Raw genomic sequence first — 18,263 nt, 5'->3', positions numbered from 1 at the left:
ACCTACCTGTAACAAGAATTACCCAGCATTAGTATCTTTTCAGAGATTTACATGTTTGAAATTATTCACAATAATCAGGCCTGTTGATTGAGATTGGGTAAAACATAATATTTTACTGTTCCCGCTTCCTGATCTTCTATACAAGGATGATGCGGGCGGTCTTAATTGCATGCACCCCTAATGGCCTCCAATTATTTATTTTTTTAATTTGCGGATTCTGTCCTCCCACTTTTGCCATTTGAACGTGAAGCATGCACAGATGAAACAGACAAGTAATTTAAAATATCGGGGAATTCAATTTGACTACCAGTTACCTGGAAACAGAATTAACATCAAGAATAATAATTTCAAGGCAGCAATGATAGTATTGACTAATTTTTATTCCAACCTGGGGATAAAACTCCTCAAGAAAAGGGCACAATTTACTGGGCCAAGTGTATTTCGATGGCCACCTATGAGGTGGGCATCTGGGACCATGTGAATGCCAAACTACAGGCCTCCAAAATGCTTGTCTAAGGAAACTGCTGTCAGTCCCCCCTACCTGCTCTAAGTTCGTGTCAAAAAAAGAACCGGGAATGACCTTTTTGGAAGACCGTTTAAGGCTCTGCCCTCTTTCTTTGTAGCATAGGGTCAGGACTAAGCAGGAAGCCAGATTAACAGACTGATAATGCAGGACTGTCTAACGCTTGACTTACCACAAATTCCCTGACTTGGGTAGATCAACAGAGACCCAACCTTTTTGCAGTCCCAGCACTGATAACCCAGACCATTAAGGCGGAATGAGTCACTGTGCTTTCAGGACATAATTTAGATCATCATTAGGTTAGTGTACCCTCACACTCTTTTCTGTTAACATGCAAAGTTTACAGCTTTATTTTTCCAACATAAATATACAACATAGGTTTGAACTAACAAGATTTAGACTCAACATATTTCACAGAATAATAAAATCTAAGAGGCCGAATGGAATGCCTGGTCTAGAATGCTAGTGTATTGCCCCGGTGACAGAACCGCAGCTCAATACATGATGTACTAAGTTGTACATTTTATGACGCCCTGAGAACTAGCCTCAAACCCCTATTAAGGGAGTGCCATGTTAAACAATGTGGGTCAAAACTCAGCTTTTATAACAATTACACTTAGCAGAGGTATGCACTGTAGCATCCACCTATATCTGGCAGGTTATATGAAAGAGCCTCGGGCATCAATGACTACCCTCTGCATGCGGTAGACAAATTATCAGCAGAACTCGGAGTAGGATTTTAACTGCAAGATATTTTTTCAGATTTACTTAGTGATGGATCATCTCTGATTATGTATTAAATGTGTTTTCATTCATTGTTTAGTAAATTTGACTGTTTAGAGCGTCAAACTATCTTAAATCATATTGTTAAGACTTTTGGAATATTATGGTCTTAGAAAAAAAAAGTTTATTGATAAGGACTAATCCAGTGCTAGTGAATAATCTTAAACTGAAGGCTATGCAGTCAAACATAAATATTTTATTGCAACCATGAGGCTGAAGTCCGGCCAAAAGTATTAACAATTATTCCTTCTTCCCTTATCAAGTCAAACATGCTGTGAAAGAAGCAAAGTGCCTACTGCACTATGGGGTACTTACCAGTTTTCATGGTGTTAGGAGTACTAGGGGGAGCACTCCCCCAACTAGGAGTCGGCGGCCCAGAGTCTTCTCCATCACCCCAACCCGATGCACTTTCCACTGGTTCGCCCCATGCTGAAGTCCCATTGTCTGCAGACAGCACTTTGTTCTTGCCCCAGACTGTAGAGAGAAAAATTAGGAAGAGTAGGGTAAGCATAGATTACAATCACTTATACTACTTTTATGTATAGGAATGGCATCCTGTTGAGTCTGCAACAACTAAAGTAATGCTATCTCTGCAACTTAGAACAAAAGTATCAGACATCGTGCTCTATCCTGAAGCAGAAGAAATCTGTGCCAAGAAACCTCTCAAACAAGAGGCAAGATTGCATCCTCTCCAGTGCAGCCAGTTATAGGTAAGAGACCAAAATACTGTTCCCTACTGGAGAGGTTTAACCACACAGACCTCACAAAATAGAGTCCCTTCAATTCCTACACAAGTGGTTTGTGAAGGGTTTTCATCCCTAAAGAAAACCACAAGCTACAAGTCATATAGGTGTTAACTTTTTTATATTCTACAGTAACAGTTCAAAAGGTGAAAACGCCAAGCTAAAATGTCATCAGAACTTTCATCACATAAGTGTATTCATTGCTGCAACACTTAGGGGGTGCTGGGGGTAAAATTCATCAATGAAATATTCTCACTCCCTCTCTACACAGCCAGGCGATGCAGGAGGGCAAAAGGGGCTAAATGAGACCGTAAACAAAAAAAGGCTGCAACTATGAGCCCAGGTTAATGAGACCAATATATTTTTGGATTACCAAGTTGTCCCAAATCAAGTGCCGAGACATGCATATCTTTAATGGCCGCTAAACTCTTACTTTCGCCAATACTAGGGCCCTAGCCTCAATGATAAGGGGCCAAGACCTGGGTGTGGAAACCTTTGGCAAAGGAGAATGCTGCACAGAAAGAGCCCAGGAAGTGGGGTATGGAATCTGGGAGAGGAGATACTTAGATGGAATAAACCACCTAGTTAGTGGAGAAAAGTCAGGTTCTATGAACAAGACTGTGTCAGTTAAAGTTATACTCTTGAATGTTTGGCCGATTCAGAAGCTTATGAAAACAGCTAAAACTAAGCTTCTAACCTTCAGCGCAAAGCTAGCTCCTGCAAAATATTCGCCAAGTTGAAGTTAGAGACAGAAGTATTAACAAAGGCAGTGCCAGGCAAATTTCTGCAGCAGAATCATTGAGCAGTGTAAACATGGTCATAAGTCCTGTGACAGGGCTTGTTTACATTTCTTCTGTTTTTATCAAGTGCTTGCCTCCAGATTCTTATTTCTTTCTATTAAAAAGTGTAAAGCTTAGACACATCCTTAGTGTTACTATCACGTCCGCCTCCTTTCTAAGCAGATGTTTTCGTTAAGATATGGTCGGTGATACGGACACATAGTCGAGGCAAATAGTCAACATGTGAATCGAAATGACGCATTTATCGCCATGCTTATTTTGCCTTGTTGTTACTTTAGTGTCGCCAACTCTATAAACATGATACAAATTGATCAAGCAGTAAAATTAAAATAAAAACTATTTGGCCATAGTTTGGAGAGGCTTCACAACAGAACTATCACGCAAGAGGTCACGCTAGTTTGCGGCAAACCACCCACAGTTGGTGGTTGCTCAGGGGTTCAGAGAACAGCGCAGAAAGGTTGCCTTGAATGCTGCTAGTCATTCTCCAGTAAGGCCTGTGATCGAGAATAGCTAAACAGCTATTTCCTATGGAAGAATGTGTGTTGAGCGATCCATCTTAAACTACTTTTAGGCTTGACTTTTTACACTTGATAAATTTAAGCATAGCGCTTAGCAGTAACTATAGTGTTAGAAAGTTAGGAACTTGCTAACCATGTACGGTATGTTCATATTGTTTTTGAAGGCCATCTCATGCATTGCTGCATTTATTTTCTTATACTGTGTAGTTACCATTCATATTTTGTGCACTAGTTGTGAGGTTTAGAAATAAACATTTTAAAGTTTTAGCCCATGTTTCTCAGTGCTATTCGGAGTGTTATTCATTCACAAAAGAGGGTTGGGAGTTCGACGGTGTCCTTGCACTCATCTAGAGTGACTAATGATGAACAGGAAACACCACTAACCAGTACTGCTTAGTGAGTTGTACACAGGTTGCAGCCCAAAGGCATTTCTAATTCATGTTGGTACACTAAACAAAGTCTGTGCACCAGAGGTTTCAAAACGTGCCCCCTGGCGCTCCGTGCACCCCCCCCCCACCCCCCCCCCCCCCCAAATCCTGATTGTTTCAGCATCGCCAGTTCTTCCCAACAGCCTCTTCCTTCTGGATGTTGCTGTTGCTAGTATTAATATGCCAAAGAAAAGAATTCAGTAACCAAACCAGTCTGCACATGTTGCATCAGGAAAGAGTGGTGTATAGGTTTGGCTGTGTCCATCTGAGAAAGTGATGTAGCAATTAGTATTTGAGTCCATCCAAGTGAGCGTAGGAAATGTTCCTCCATGATACAGGTAATGATGCACCTCTAACAAATTATCTAGCAGGGCCTTCACTCAATTCCTATGGTACAGGGAGCGAAATCAGGCAATTTACCATCAAGGATAGCCTCTTTGAAGAGGCACTAAAGTACATACAGACGCAGAAAAGAAGGAAACCAGACTCACTGCCAACAGCCCGTGTGGCCTCGGGCTCCGGCCAGCGAGGTGCTTCTGCCGTAGTCCTGAGGCCGTGCTGCTGTGGCGGCGGCGGCTGCTGGGGAGGGGGTAGCTGCTGCCTGGATTTTTCAGCATCCCTGGCTTGGGGTGTTCTTTCTGTGCGATCAGCAGCAAAGGTTACTGAACAAAAAGCAGGGTTAGCACGACGCATGCGAAAAAGGCTCATAGACACGTTACAATCATCAATAAAAGCAATCATGCCGGCGCAGCCACACCATACCGTCCACTGCCTTTCAGGCCAGGCGAGATGGTGAATCAGAGGCAGAGTGGAGGGCACTCGACCTAGGCTTAAGGAAAGCATTGAAGTGTGTGGAGTGGCATGAATGGAGGAGTCGTCTGACTGGTTAGTCAGTGGCTACAATGGGTTACTATAGTATTCAGCAGCTCCCTGAGAGCTAAGTGTCACAGGGAAAGATGCTTTCTTTGCTGTGAAAGTGACTGCGAGGGTGAAAGCCCAAGTGAGCAGACACCAATCCTTGGAAGACTTAAATCATTACAAAAGGCTCTTTGTGCCACCTCCCACAATCTACCACAACTTGATCCCAATATTCAAAGCTATGCATTACACACTGTTATAAAATCAATTAACGCTTAGGAGATTTATAAAAAAAACAAAAAACAAAGCAACTATTTCAGAAAACATGCTAAGGCGAACAAAATATTCACAAAAAAAACTAAACTTACCATCGGTAATGCATTTCTGGTGAATACTATAATTTCCTTGCTCATTTTCTGAATATCCTCCAAGCACTAGACTGAGATACTATGCTTCCTCAGAGTATTTAAGATAACCACCGGCTCAGAGGCCGCAGATCCTGGTACTATTTCCGCACCGCATCAAGGTGTTTGGAGAGGAATCAAGAGCACATAAACTGCATCAAAACAGCTAATGAAACTTTGCCAAGCCTTAAGATCGCCATCATGGTACTAACTTGTCATGGGGAGGATGGTGATGAACCTGCAGGAATATAGTGTATATAGAGCAGCAACCAGATATCATTACTTAAGGTAACACATTTATTCTGATGGGATTTTATTTGACATTTATAGAGCGCAACATTCACCCGAGGGCGTCAAGGCGCTAAAGACTAGCCGTCTGGTAGACGAGAACCTTTACACCATTACATCTGCCTCAGCTGAGGGATTATCCGGACAATAGCCATGTCTTAAGAGCCTTCCTGAATGGCAGGAGAAAAGGGATGGTTCTTAAGGTGAAAGGAAGAGAGTTCCAGAGTTTGCTTGCGGCCACAAATAAAGCTTTATCTATCGCCCCACTTCTTTCTTTTGGTTCTCGGGAACACAAGCTGCAATTGGAGAGATGAGCGTAGAGGTCTACCAGGGGAGTGCCAGCAAAACATGGTTTTTAATCTTGCAGGGTAATGGAGCTAAAGTGCCTTGTGTACCATACAGAGTTATTTGAAGCGGATGCGTTTACTGAAGGGGAGCCAACGCTTGGACGCATCTTTTTACAGCTTCCTTGACTTATGAGAGATTCCCAAAGCAATACCGCACTGGAAGGTGGGAATGAGTAGTACTAATTAGTCAATGAAGGCATGCAACACAGCCCTGGCAATGTATCCACCACTTCATGCTTGAGCTGTGAGGCCAGAGTGTTTAGCAGAACTGTGCAGGGATGACCACAGGCCAACTAGGCAGATGCCAACCACTAGAATGCCTCTGGTGATGGTGTACTTTCTTGGCCAATGCATTGCTGACTTTCCCCGAAATGTCTGGTCAATGTAGTAGGATACTTTACAAGTGGCATCCAGTCAATACAATTGCAACACCATCTTGGCTGGAATAAAGAGTGAAGGAAGATGGAAGAGTAAAGGATTGGTCACTGTGAAAGGAAATTACCTCTTTCAATAAGGAAGACAAGTAAGACTAAAAAACTAGTATATTTGAATAGAAACCTCAAAGGTGGTCGGATTGAAAGGGCCCGAAGTGCACTGACCCCATAGGACGATGTCCTAACCAAGACAACGGTTTTCAGAGCCAGAAGTCAAACCGGGAAACTACATCAGTTTGAATAGGAGTGCCATACTAAACATTTGCCCAAGATTCAAATCCCATTGAGGAACAACAAACAGAATGAGAGGAAAGTAGCAGATTAAACCTGTAAGAAAATGCACCATTAGCAGCAATTAAACAAAGTAGTACGGTCAGACACAAAAGAACAAGGAAGTAAAATAACCTTTAACTGTAACCAATGCAAGGTTCTACTGGGCAAGATAGAGTTCAAAGAAATAAATGACAAATTGATTCAGGGCTTCCAACTTGACACCACTAAACAAATCTTTCTAGTGACCTACCTGCCCAGATTTAGCTCCATCTCCGTGAGTGAGGTGAAGAGCATGGCAATTCTGCTGTAAGAGAAGTTACAGCCAGTACAGAAGAGGAGGCAGAGTTCGGAGCTCCAGCAGTTCACCATATCAAATACACCTCCCTCCTCCATCTACTGCAGTGCTCTTCACAGGCGTATAATGATCAGTAAAAGTTAAAGCGATACCAAAGGGGATGATGGATCCATAGTCAACTGATCTGGGTTTAATCCATCATCATTCTTTAGCTCACTCCACCCACCCCAGTTCAGACATGGCCATATGCAAATCAGTCTGACCCTGTGCCTCATGGGAACAGTCCAGCCTGAACTGCCAAGCCATGTCTTCCCTGGACCCGAAACAAGCATCCTGGGACCGGTTTCTGGCTAATCAGCCGTCATCAGCCAGGCTCGCTTGAATCCAGTGGCAAAGTGAGCAAGGGACACACGTCTGGGCATACCCTGCCAACTTTGGTATCAGTAAAAGGTAAAGGCATTTGTCAGGGAAACACTGAGCGGGAAGCATATGGCACAAAATTAAGGGCTTTTTGTTTTTGGCTGTGGCAAACAGCCACACATGGGCACCCCGATCTATAAAAGATAATTTGCATCACTTTGGGAAGGAATTCCCACTTGTGGTTGTTCAAGCAGTTTAGACTGAGAATCCATTTTCACTTTGAGAGAACCTTCAAGATGCACCGAAACCGGGTAATCTTTCTATGTAGGCCCACCCCCTAAACTAATACCTTCCCAAGCAAGGTCTATAAACCTCCACTTCCCTCTCTGTTGATGTAATGGGCAACGACCCTCCTTGAGTAGACAAAGAGGAAGAACTTCATAACAAGGAGACTTGTGCCCAGCTCCAACAAATTTAGGAGCAGAAACTGCTCAGAAGCAGACCACAGGTCTTGCCTTGTGATGTCACCCAAAGGAGAGCTGCAAGGCAGCAACGAAGCATCTGTAACCACATTCGCCTGCAACTGACCCCAGCTGCGTTCCATTAAGAAAGGGCATGCAGCAAGCCTAAAAGCACGACGTGTGCTTTCAAAATCACTCTCAGTTGACCATTAAGGATGGGTGGTTATCCGACTTTCAACCACCTGCGTTTTCTACATCACTGTATGCCTAATTATTATATTTTGCTTATATATTTCTATATCCTTATGTCCTGCGATGTAATGCAATTTTCTTTACTTTGTGTATGTAAAGCGCTCTGATACCCAAGGGTCAGGCTACCGCTATACAAAACTTATCAAATAAAATAAATATAGGTTAGTGATTCTGAAAGCACATGTCGTGCTTCTGGACTTGTTGCATGCCTTCTGTTCATAGAGCGTGGCTGCAGGCAGATTGGGTGCATTTTTGAAGTATTCATGTTAATTGCAGTGCCTGTCATGCCTATACATGGCGCTGCATAAACATGTATACTTTCAAAAAGACACAATTTGCCTACAGGCAAGCTCTATTAACAGAAGGCATGCAGCAAGCCCAGGATTTTAAGAGAGGCGCGTTCTAAAGCAGGTGCTCAGATGGGTCCCTATGGGACTCTTCATTTTTACCCTCACCCTCAGGGTGAAAAACAAAATTTTAACTCTGCAGCAGTACAACTGCTGAAAGCCTTTGGTGTTCTTTCACAGTCTGATCATTTTAGAATTGAAGCATTTTCAATATTATATTCAATGAAGCCGTAGTTGTTGCTCATTTATCTTATGTAACTAATACCCATTGACAGCACAATAACAGTCGGGCAGCACCTATGCTAAGCAGAGGTTTTTAGCTTACCTTTTTGTAAGCCACGCTCATTTGAGAGACCCCAGCCTACTCTGTTCTGCAGAGTCTTGCCCTGATGACCGTGAATAATTCTTAAACAGATTGTTGCAAACCGCATTTTCCTTGAGTTTATTTTAATCTGGGTAATGTGAGTATTAGACATTTTATGACAAATGTGCTTTTGTTTCATGCAAAATTAATAAACAGGTTTCTTTTAGATCCAAACAGGATCTCCGCATTGAGAAATTGGAGTTAGTCACAGTGATTATTTGCAGTAGTATTAGTGAGCTTCTACTGTGTTCCAATATTGGCAAAATACATCACTATCCCGGAATATTAGCTATAAAAATATTTCTATTTTGAACCAGTGTGTTGATGCACTGTTTGTGATCTGGCCAAAAGGACCGCGAGAGCTGAAACTGGAAAATAAATTGAAAAGTGGATCCACACAGGGGGACCGAAAATACGTCTGGTCTATGGAATTGAAAATCCTAAAAATGTCCCTGAGCCACTGCTGTGTAGCTAGTTGGGAAAGCAGAGGTTCACAGAAGCTGTGAAATGAAGCATGTTGCCCACGTTTACTAATATATCTTAGTGTGGCTTTGTCGTGGCTGATATGGAACTGTTTTTGTTGGTTGTTCCATTGCCCTTGTGTGGTATAGTGTAAGAGATGGGCTACCCATCCTGTGAGGGATCTGTCTGTCGTGAGCACTATCTGTGGAACAGGTTCTAGGAACGGCTGTCCCTTTGTCAAGTTTTTGGTGTTCCACCATTGCAGAGAGCGATATGTACGGCTGTCTACCAACACCAGGTCTGTGAGCTGACCGTGAGCCAGATTCCACTGTTGTGCTAGACATTCTTGTAATGGGAGCATTTGCAGTCTTGAGTGAGGAACTATGAGTATGTAAGTCGCCATCATGCCTATTAGTCTCATGAACACTCTTGCTTGGTGAGACTGCTGGTGTTGAAAAAGGGAGACTAAGGTCTGAATGCTCTGTATCCTGGCTTGACAGGATACGCTAGAGCTATAGATGGGTCTATGGTAGCTCCTAGATATTGATGAACGTGCGACGGCTCTAGGTGCGACTTGGTGTAGTTTATTGTAAACCCTAAGTCGTGCAATGTCTGAATTGTCTGTTTTGTGTGTTGGACACACTGGTTGAACGATTTTGCTTTTATGAGCCAATCGTCGAGGTAAGGGAAGACATGTATCTTGTCTTCTGAGATGTGCTGCTACTACTGCTATTCAGAAAAGGGGGTGGTGATGAACAGAGTGTCTGAATTAAGCAGACCACTCTTACCCAGTCCAAAGATCAGGGCTTGATCCATCACCGTTTTTTAGCTCACTGCACCATCCCAGCTCAGAACCTGGCTACATGCAAATTAGTCTGTCCCTGGCCCAGTGCATCATGGGAACAGGGCAGACCAGACTACCAAGCCAATTTTTCACTGGAAAGGAGACAAGCTTCCGAGACCGGTTTCTGGCATTTCAGCCGTCGTCGGCCCGGCTTGCTTGAATCCTGATGGTGCAGTGAGCAAGGGACTCATGTCTGAGTATACCCTGCCACACCTATAGTGGCCAAAAACGATTCAGAAAAGAGGGTGGTGATGAACAGAGTGTCTGAATTAAGCAGACCACTCTTACCCAGTCCAAAGATCAGGGCTTGATCCATCACCGTTTTTTAGCTCACTGCACCATCCCAGCTCAGAACCTGGCTACATGCAAATTAGTCTGTCCCTGGCCCAGTGCATCATGGGAACAGGGCTACTACTGCTAAGCACCTTGTAAACACTCGTGGTGCTGTTGTGACCCCGAAAGGAACGACTTTGAACTGATAGTGCTGTCCTTGTATGACAAACCTTAGATCAGGGGTCTCCAAACCGGTCCTGGAGGGCCGGATCCATGCCAGATTTTTAAAATTACTACATGTATCTCAATGGGGATATCCAAAAAATCTGGCATGGATCCGGCCCTCCTGGACCGGTTTGCAGACCCCTGCCTTAGATACTTCCTGTGTGCAGGATGTATAGGAACATGAAAATAGGCGTCCTTTAGGTCTAGTGTTGAAAGAAAGTCTCCCTGTTGTAGTAGTGGGAGTACTTGTTGTGAAGTGATCATGTGAAAATGATTTGATTGTATGTAATGGTTGAGGGGCCTGAGGTCGAGAATTGGTCTTAATGTCCCGTCCTTCTTGGGAATTAGGAAGTACAGGGAGTAAACTCCTGTTCCCCGTTCCTCTAGATATGATCAATTACAGGAATTGAGCGGGTGGATTTCCTGTTCAGATCTTTAAAATCATATAGAAAACATTCAGCTTATGTCTTCAGGAGGGGAGTCAACAGCTAGAGGAACTGGTGAAGCTGGTGTTGGGATAAGATATTTGTCCCATTCATCCACAGTAGTGGGCGAATTTGGAATTTCTCCGTCTTCTGCCACTGTGTCTCCGTCATCATCCTGCAGTAATTGTGAAGGTAACGCCACTTGGGGATCTGAGACTGGTGTTGCAGGGGTCGCAGGCTGCATTTCTGTAGGTGCAGGAGCTCTTTCTGAAACTATGACTGGAGGAAAACGGTTATTATACTCCTTTAACATTGATGTAAAGTCTTGAAGCAAAGTGCACGCATCTGAACCATTGGTTCTTGGTGGACCGATTCCTGAGGTACTCTTAAAGACTCACATGGTTCGTAAAACTCCTCTTAATCATCATCCTCCTGATATTTTATCCGGCGTTGAGAAGGGTCATGCGCTTGCCCAAAGGGGTCATCATCATCAGACTCCTCCGAATAATGGCTAGGAGGTAAAGGTGAAATGTGAGATACATCCTGGTAAAACTGCCTGGAAGATGTTAATTTGGAGCTCAAAATGGATGTAATTTGCAAAGACGCGGGTCTTTTACGCTTCAGTGTAGCTGAAATATACATGAATGGCGAATCGGATTCAGTGGAAATTGCTGTAATAGATGACACCGTCGTCGACGGAAATGTCATCGTCGACGATGTGGTCAACGTCAAGGTTGTTGGCGTCGACTGCGGGCTCGTTGTAGTCGAGAGTACAAACAGTCGACGATGGGCTCGCAGATGATAGCATCGTCGACGGCGGGCACGCCGACGATAGCATAGTCGACGGCGGGCACGCCGACGATAGCATAGTCGACGGCGGGCACGCCGACGATAGCATAGTCGACGGCGGGCACGCCGACGATAGTGTCGTTGACGGTGGGCTCGTCGACGAAAGTGTCGTCGACGGTGGGCTCGTCGGCGGGACTTGTAGCATTGTCGACGGGGTACTCATCGACGAAAGGTAAATCATAGTCGACGACGGAGGAATTCCGTCGACGAGGAAGCAGGCGTCGACGTGATGGGTATCGTCGACTGAATACTAGTCGACGGCGCCATCGACGGGTTTTCGTCGACAATGGAATTTTCTTCGACGCTGAAGATCCACTCACCTTCTGAGAATGTCGTCGTCGAGAGTACAATCATCGTCAACGGTTGGCTCCGTCGACGGCAGGCACGTCGACGATAGTGTCGTCGATGGTGGGCTCGTCTACGGGACTTGTAGCATTGTCGACGGGGTACTCATCGACAAAAGGTGAATCATCGGCGGAGGCATCGTCAACGACGAAGCAGGCATCGACGTGATGGTTATAGTAGACGGAATACTAGTCGACGGCGCCGTCAACGGGTTTTCGTCGACAATGGAATTTTCTTCGACTCTGAAGATCTACTCACCTTCTGAGGAGATTTTCTCGTCGACAAAGCTGTTTTAGACGTCGATGGAGGCTCAGGTAGAGATTTTGAGGTAGTTTGCAATGAAACCTTCACCTTTTCTCCAGATTTCACCTCAGAAGAGAATGAGGATCTCTTTTTTTGAGGAAGAGTGGCCAATCTCAGAGTGAGATTTCTTCAGGGTCTTACTCTGCTTTTCAGGTGGATCTCCAGATCTATCCCTCTTCTTGGATAGAGGGGTGGATGCTTGAGGACTTACAATGCCTTCTCCTTCAGATACCACCTCAGACAAGGCCTTTAACTTCTCCAGCCAAACCAAAAGACGTCCCTCTCGTTCATTCAAGGTCTTGGCAGGAAAGGTTCTACAGATCCTGCAATCCTTGACCTTGTGAGCTGGGTTAAGGCAGTAGATACATTCTTTATGTGGATTCTCAAAGTGTAATCTCTTCTTCCCACATGAACAGGCCAAAAACCAACTTTTCTTAGAAGAATCAGAATTTTTTTCTTTCAAGAAGTAAAGGTTTAAGGAAAAAAACTGAGCAGAGCTCAGGGAGACTCCCTAACACACGAGGTGCGGTAGCAAATCTGAGGGTTTGCCTCTGTGGGGAAGGTACCAAGAGGGTGCTGCTGCCTGATTGGTTTCCGAGTTTGGTTCTTTTAGCAAAAGGACTAAGATGGGCTAGTGTAGTGACTTTGCTATCTACTACAGCCTATAGTGTGATGTTATGACTGTAATGTACATGTTTTATTGTACCACGAGACTTGCATCTCGTCGGTGGGGATGATTCTCAGCATGTGAATCTATGAAAGATACCCCAATACTGGATAACTATTGCATTGCAAATGCTTGTTTGCAATGGTTGTGGTGTTGGCTCTCCAGAGGGGTCTCATTAATGTGAAGGTTCCCTCACAGGTGCATGAAGGACACGTTGGATTGGCCTGCAGGTCAATCACGAAGTGCCGGATGGGGTAGTTCCACAGGTCAGTGTGGGCCATTGCGTTTTACTATTTGTGGGCCTCTTTTAAGGTCTGGTTTTTACTGTTGATTATCCTGATCTAACAACAAACACTGTCTGCAGAAAGCACAAATACATGCAGCCTTTCATACTTAGCAAAACACACATACAGAGTGTCTCTACAAGTTCAATCCTACCCCGAATGGAAGACATGGGACACGTTTTTAGCTAATTGACTGATGGGGCCACTTTTATGTTTGTGCCTGGGCCTTTTTTTCGATCCCAGTCCGACTCTGATGAAGAACTCCCCTTGACACAAGAAATTAACTCTCTCGGGCGCTCTGCATGGGCTGGAGGATTCCTTTGGGAAATAGTTGTGCCCTGGTGGCTCAAGTGGGGATGATTGCCCTTTTTGGGGTAGCCTTTGCAGAAGTTGTTTGTCTCCCCAAGAGGATGTGAATGGGCCTTCCCCGTGAGCCTCTATGTTCTCTGCTGATGTGTGCAAGGTGTATACACGGAAGTGAGTGGGGGTGAAGGCGCTGTCTTCACATGTTCATATCTAGTAGGATTGACTGGGACTCATCGCAACACTAACCTGTCCACGGATATATATCTGTAATTGATGCTAACAGGATAAAATACAAGAGGTCAATATGGCAAGGTGCCAATCCATCCCTCGCATTCCCGTACCTTACATCCACCGACTTCAAGCATAGTACGGGAAATTATCTTGGTACAAGTCTCTGTTAATACCTCTTTGCAGAGGTATACAGCAGGTACACTCTATGGGAATATGTCCAATAAGGAAAGAGAAGGCTGACGGGAGCAGTGTCTCTGCATGGAGTTTCATATTCTCTGTTCGAACTAACTGTCCCAGGAGGCTAGCTGGTGTAGGTCTGTGTGCATAGGTGTTAGTCAGGTAGCTGACAAAAGGAGGAGACCACCTGAGCATAAATCTATTGATCATTTAGCAAGGGTCCCCAGGTACAGGCAGGCTTTACAGCAGGATGCCTCTGTAAAAAGTGCAATGGTCACACTGCAGAATCTCCCACCTCCCCAGGAGGTACACTGACTGGTTCATCAGGGCACTGACCAGTCTACTGATCTATCTGTTAGGAGTCCCAGGTGTGGAAAGTGAGGTTCGAAGGTCTGCGTAGGAAGCAGTCCACCTTTGGGTGTGGGGGTGCAAGGGGGCTTACCTTTGTGCGAGTCACAATGTGTGTCGCCAGCTTCACTACGTCGAAGTTACCCCGACAGATGGTCCGCTCCAGCTCATAGTATCCGATCCAGGCTCGACTTGGCCCACGGGGTGAGTGTGCGGGGGAAGCCGCCTCCATATCTGTCAGTGCGGGGGGGGGTCAGGTGAAGGGGGTTCCGCGACAGTCACTAGAGCTACGGCGGAGGCTCAAACACCGGGGGACAGCAAGTGCGCTTGCACAGACACCGGGGCGGAGCTGGGAGTGCGGGAGCAGGGGCCTGGCCCTCGGGAATGATGTCAACACAGACGCTCAGAAAGCCAGAGCAGCAGAGCGGCTCAACTAATAATCTGAGCATGCTTATATGGGCATAGGGAGCCCAAGGCACATATTTTTAGTCAGGCGCAACGTCATCACCACTTCATGGAAATACGGATAGTGGAGGGGAAAGGCGCAACGTCATCACCACTTCATGGAAATACGGACAGTGGAGAGGAAAAGCGTGATGGCAGTGGACATTACAAGGGCGGTAAGAAAAATACGGACAGTGGAGTGGAAAAGCGCAATGGCAGTGGACATAACAAGTGCGGTAACAACAAGCGGTGAGCGTGCACATCGGCGTGAGCGAAAGTGAAAGTTTGGGGGGGGGGGGGCATGAGAACACCGCTGCTAACGCCGCCGTACACGTTCACAGCTCATGTCTTCAAAAGCGCGCGTTCACAGCTCAGGTCTCCAATGTCTTTACAAGCTTGTACACCTCTCCTGTCCCACTTCCCTAAGCAACCCGGCAACAATAAGTCTCGCTTACGCGAGTAGCGCACTGCACTGCATCGCTAGGCGAGACCTAAAAAGGGAGGGGGCAATTTTCAATTTGAAAGGCCATCTGCTTCTTGATACAGAAAAAGCAGCTGAATGGCATGGAATTCGAACTTTTATCAAGAACGTGCCTTTGCTACATTTGGTGTAAATTAGTTATTGTAGAAATCTGTGCACTACAGTTGTGCTTGGCCAATCAATGATGTGCATGGCTGGCACCTTTGTGCGATGGAGGTTAAAAGCCGGTAGTCAGTTGGGTGCAGGGCTAAGTTAAAGAACAGGCCAGCCCCGTGGGGGATGGTCACACATAGCGGGCGTCACAATAGGGCTTGCCAAATGTGTAAATAGGATGTTCGGGACAAACAGTTGAAAGTGGTATTTGATTAAAAAGAAAAAAAAAAACTCAAATTCACAAAAAAGACAACTAACAACAAAGTGTGTATTGGAGTTATGGTTAAGCTTGGTTACAAGGTCTTATATGTTTATACATATCATAGGTTCTGCTAAGGAAAACAAAATAATTTAAGCGCGGCACTGATAACAAAATATAATAATCCTCTCGCCCATCATGCTCTGCTTATTTTCACATGACATCACTCAGGGACATGGCAAATGACATCTGATGACATCCCAAATGACACCCACAATTCCCCAGTTATGGTTCTCTACCAACCATAACTTGCACACTTGCCATGGAAACCCCAAGACATGTACCAAATGATAATTTAAGCGCGGCACTGATAACAAAATATAATAATCCTCTCGCCCATCATGCTCTGCTTATTTTCACATGACATCACTCAGGGACATGGCAAATGACATCTGATGACATCCCAAATGACACCCACAATTCCCCAGTTATGGTTCTCTACCAACCATAACTTGCACACTTGCCATGGAAACCCCAAGACATGTACCAAATGTAAAGCTCATGACCTCGTCTTTGATGCAATAAATTTCACAAATGGCAAATTATTTCACCCCTAAAACTATGAATAGCACAACTTTTGATACAATATGATCATTGTATGTTTTGTACTTTAAAGATATGGTGGGAGGTGCTTATATTTACTGTTATAAATATTGAGCGGTCATAAGCACTGCATTAGGGGACCGAGTTATAGTTTACATGGTAGGTGAGAGAAACATGGTTTGCTGAGCTCGCAAGAACTGGGGAAATTTAGGTGATTTTAAATTTGCTGTCATATAACTGAGGTTTTTTAAATGTACATTATGGGGATATGAACAAAGCTACCCAATATGCTGGGTTTTTTTTTATACGGAAAGCTGAAAGTGTTTAACAGGAGACTGTGAGAATACATGTGGTGAATGTGCTCTCATGCTAATGAATGAAAAGGCCTCTGTCATGATGCTACATGACCTTCAGATTGGTGCAGCAGGGGTTTACTGACGGGGCTTGGTCATCTGCACAAACCTTTCTTGTGGCTAAGGAAACGTTTTCTTACCAGTAGTAGTATTGCAGCTTGAAGTATTTTCTGGAGTCACATGCTGCGCATATTCCGTCATCTAGTGTCTAGGTCTAAGTTGTCTCGTAGGTTTTATTTTTTTGTGTGGGTATCATCAATTCAACCACTTGGTGCCATTTTCAAATTCTTGTTTTCCTGTGGTGATTTTAACTTTTTTTTTTCCCTTCTTGTTTTTGTTGTTTTGAAAGTCTTACTTGCAAATATACCTCATATTGAGGAGGCAGTGGACGCATGTGAAACCAGAAAATTCAAGCTACAAAACGACTCCTACCGATAAGTAACCTTTTTGTTTTCTGGGTTTACATGCTGTGCATGGAGTAACACACTGTCTCCCTTGGACCTCCTTGCTGGGTTGAATGTTCACATAGTAATGCTTCATTATAGTGTGATGTTTTGATGAGCATGTAGCTGCAGTGCGGATAGACCCACGATTTCTAGAAAAGCAATGGTCGGTTCTTTTTTTGAACTTTCGCCTAGCGACGCAGCGCGAAGAACTGTCGCTAGCGAGATCTATTGTTGTCGACTTGAGTTTGGAAGGGGGACAGGAGACATGCACACGCACAGACATGCGATGTGCACGTGTACGGCGGCGTCTTTTACTGATGAGATGAGCACGCATACAGACACGCGATCTGCACATCTCCTGTCCCCCTTCCGTCGTCGCAAGCCTCATGCAATTTCACTTTCTTTTTCTTTATGTGCACGCATGCTCAACTGGGGATGTCCTCAAGCCCCGGTGAGCGACCCGCTTTCGCTTGTTTTTTTTATTTTAACAGCCTGTCTATCCTGTAACATCTCTCTGACTGACAGTAGCCGAATCAAAGCACACCATTATCCTAAATTAGTTCCAGAAAGCTTGAAAACCAACTTCCGCAATGGACCCCCACCTTAAGCGGTTGCAAACTCCGTGGGAGAGATCAGGCGCGCGCCTCCGGCCAACCTCTCTTTGTCGATTAATAACTGCCACATAACGCTCACCTTCCCAGGGACAGCTCCAGGACACCGGTCCCCTCTCTCTGAAACTACTGGACCAGCTAGTGAGAGAGGCGGAGGGTAGAGGTGTCAGTCGACGTTGTTGCAGCGCCGCCCACAGAGCGGGAGGAGAAACTGCAAGAGGAGGGAAAGGAATAGTTCCTAAAGAACTTAACGCTCCCCTAACGCATCTCCATGAAGGACTGTAGTACGCACTGCGTGACTTCCCGCCAGGCTTGGCAGCCTGGAAACCCCCATCCGTACAAAAACAGCCCTTGCCATGCCCAAGGCAACTGCACTGGTCCAGCAGCGGGCAGGATTGACACTGCGGTATGAGGAGGGAGAGGCACCACCCAGCCAAGCACCCATGGATGGCCGGGCTCTGCACCAATGACTTGGGCCGCAGAAAGGGAAAGTAAATTAAGCTGGACTGTTAAGAAAGAAGGGGGGAGTTAGGACAGGAAGAGACTGTAGCCGGCGAGACGAATGTAAGATAGGTGCGCTTGTAACGCCTGCATTATGACTAAGTCATTCTGTGCCCTCAAAGTCAGCGGCGACTGCAAGACAACGATAATCCCAATTGTGTTTGTCTGCCAGAGTGCGTTTCTGTCGGTCTCGTGTCTACTCTTTCTTCATTTTATATGGATTCTCGTCCTACCAGTATTCTTTAGTACTTCTGA

The 18,263-nt window shown here is 45.1% G+C and overlaps 1 protein-coding gene across 1 annotated transcript in view; it reads right to left on the bottom strand.

The window, feature by feature from the left end:
- LOC147665769 (trinucleotide repeat-containing gene 6B protein-like) overlaps positions 1 to 18,263 on the bottom strand; it is a gene marked incomplete at its 5' end in the record, with an annotated part of 535,565 nt that overhangs the window by 461,094 nt on the left and 56,208 nt on the right. The window contains 2 exons of the mRNA XM_086949498.1: positions 1,622 to 1,780; positions 4,287 to 4,457. Coding sequence (XP_086805624.1) covers positions 1,622 to 1,780; positions 4,287 to 4,457 — 330 coding nt within the window. The remainder of the gene's footprint in view (positions 1 to 1,621; positions 1,781 to 4,286; positions 4,458 to 18,263) is intronic.

Source organism: Lissotriton vulgaris, unplaced genomic scaffold (assembly GCF_964263255.1).
Source record: "Lissotriton vulgaris unplaced genomic scaffold, aLisVul1.2 SCAFFOLD_768, whole genome shotgun sequence".
Lineage (NCBI taxonomy): Eukaryota > Metazoa > Chordata > Amphibia > Caudata > Salamandridae > Lissotriton > Lissotriton vulgaris.
The sequence above is the reverse complement of the archived record's forward strand: the minus strand, read 5'-3'. Positions and strand labels throughout refer to the sequence as shown.